This window comes from Cebus imitator, unplaced genomic scaffold, assembly GCF_001604975.1.
Source record: "Cebus imitator isolate Cc_AM_T3 unplaced genomic scaffold, Cebus_imitator-1.0 Scaffold263, whole genome shotgun sequence".
Lineage (NCBI taxonomy): Eukaryota > Metazoa > Chordata > Mammalia > Primates > Cebidae > Cebus > Cebus imitator.
The window spans coordinates 873129-875646 of NW_016107578.1; the positions used below are offsets into that span (position 1 = coordinate 873129).

General features: G+C 49.8%; 1 protein-coding gene across 1 annotated transcript in view; it reads left to right on the forward strand.

The window, feature by feature from the left end:
* COL5A3 (collagen type V alpha 3 chain) overlaps positions 1-2518 on the forward strand; it is a 50978-nt gene that overhangs the window by 25110 nt on the left and 23350 nt on the right. The window contains exons 25-28 of the mRNA XM_017500204.2: positions 753-829; positions 936-989; positions 1121-1228; positions 1652-1705. Coding sequence (XP_017355693.1) covers positions 753-829; positions 936-989; positions 1121-1228; positions 1652-1705 — 293 coding nt within the window. The remainder of the gene's footprint in view (positions 1-752; positions 830-935; positions 990-1120; positions 1229-1651; positions 1706-2518) is intronic.

Below are 2518 nucleotides of genomic sequence, written 5' to 3' on the forward strand. Positions count from 1 at the left end.
TTTTTTTGTACTTTTTGTAGAGATGAAGTTTTCCCATGTTGACCAGGCTGATCTGGAACTCCTGGGCTCCAGTGATCCTCCTGCCTCTGCCTCCCAAAAAGCTGGGATTACCAGCATGAGCCACCATGCCCAGCCTGTAGTTACATTAATTGACCCCCATGTTGTAGTTGAGTTTGGTTAGATTGTAGCCAAAGCTAGAGAGCAACTGTAGACAAACTCAATTATATTTGGATCAAGTGAATTTCTCTGTGACTGGAGACTAACCACATGAGCTATATTGTATCCAAGTGACATTTCATTGTGGCCGCTGAGCTCAGATACATTGTAGCCAAGTGCAGTTTTCAGAACTGGGTGTGAGCAGCATCCAGACTTGCACTGAGCATTCTCTCCTTAGCCAAGCACAGAGATGTCTTGTTGCCAAGCACAGAGTCGCCTTGTAGCCGGCACGATGGGGAACATTCCTTTGCCTGTATAATGAGGTCCGGGCCTGGAATGTTCATCTTCCTTCTCCTGCCAGAAGGAACTGTGGACAAAGTGTCTCCAGGAGACCGGAATCACTTACTTGGAAATTTGGCCTTCCCCACACCCCCCCGCACAGATGACCTTGGGAGGCCTCCAGTGGGGAGGGAGGGGCCTCCGGGGAAAGATCATTTCTTCTGAAGCTGCCCCTCCCAGCTTCTGCCTAGCATCCTCTTGGGACTGTCCTGGCTGCTTTAGAGCAGGGGACTGAGTTTGGTGTCCTTCTTAAGCAGGGCAGAGGCTTGAGACCTTTTTTTTTTTTCAGGGCACTTCAGGGAACCGGGGCCTCCAGGGGGAGAAAGGCGAGAAGGTGAGGAGAGAAGGAATTCATTAGGGGAGAAGGACCCCCAGTCATAGGGTCCTGGTTGTGTCCCTTCCCTGAGGCCCTCACTGCTGGCCTCTGTCTCTCCCACCAGGGAGAGGACGGCTTCCCGGGCTTCAAGGGTGATGTGGGGCTCAAAGGTGATCGGGTAAGACCAGCCGCAGATGAGGGGTGGTGTGGTTCTATGGGGCTGGGGGAAGACAGCGAGGGGATGACCTGGAGCTAGACAGAGCAGGAAGGACAAAAGATTAATATTAAAGATTCTCCTTTCTCTTCCAGGGGAAGCCTGGAGCCCCAGGTCCCCGGGGAGAGGATGGTCCCGAGGGGCCAAAGGGGCAAGAGGGGCTGGCTGGCGAGGAGGGGCCCCCAGGCTCAGCTGGGGAGAAGGTAAATGACTCTCCACCCTCCAGCCTCCCACAGTCAGGGTGTCCCCAGCCTTTTCCCTCTGCCTTTGCCCTTGCCCTTTTATTATACCTCCGACATCAGGAGGCTGCTACCAACCTTGTCATCCCAATTCCTCAGCTCAGCATTACAGAACAATTTATTGCACGTAACTTATGTGCTTATCTCCATAACCACCACATGCAATAGGCATTTTAATCCCATTTTATAGACAAGGAAAACTGAGGCTTGGAATGGCTGAATGGCCTGCCCAAGGATATACCCCTAGCAGGCAGGAGCCAGGACTTGAACCTTGTTTCCCCAACTCGCATTCCATTAGCCTGTTCGCCATGCCCCAGCCAGCCTGACCTTTCTGCCTCTGACCTCCAGGTTGCAATTTCTGACCTTTGTCCCATAATTTCTCTGCAGGGCAAGCTTGGGGTGCCAGGCCTCCCAGGTTATCCAGGACGTCCTGGGTCTAAGGTAGGAAGCTGGGGTTGGTGGTAGAGTTGGAGATGGGCAGGATTCTGGGGGCCCAGGCTGTGGTCTTGGGGGATGAACTGCCCACCCCAAGGGTCATTGAAAGAATGTCAAATGTGGGCTTTGCCCAGGCATAGTGGCTCATGCCTATAATCCCAGAGCCCTGAGAGGCTGAGGTGGGAGGGTTGCTTGAGCCCAGGAGTTCAAGACCAGACTGGACAACAAGGCAAAACATTGTCTCTAAAAAAACATACAAAAATTAGCCAGATGTGTCTGGGAGTGGTGGCTAATGCCTGTAATCCCAACACTGTGGGAGGCAGAGGCAGATGGATCACTTGAGATTAGGAGTTTGAGACCAGCCTGGCCAATGTGGTAAAACCCCATCTCTACTAAAAATACAAAAAAAAATAGCCAGGCTTGGTAGCAGACACTTGTAATCCCAGCTACCCGGAGGCTGTGGCAGGAGAATTGCTTGAGCCCAGGAATCAGAGGTTGTAGTGAGCTGAGATCGTGCCACTTACTCCACCCTAGGCAACAGAGTGAGAGTCTGTCTCAAAAAAAAAAAAAAAAAAGAAAAGAAAAGAAAAAGAAGAAAGAAAAGGAAAAAAAGACATTTGGGAAGATATTTTCATGCAGAATCCTCCCAGAGTTCCATATTTTTACTCTATGGAACTACATTGAATTTGACGGCACTTTTGTGTGTGTGTGTGTGATTTCTCTTCACATTGAATCCTTTCCCTTTAACTAGTTTTTTCTTTTTTCTTTTTAATGGTCAGGAAAAATCTTTTAACTTAGTTTTTTTTTTTTTTTTTTTTT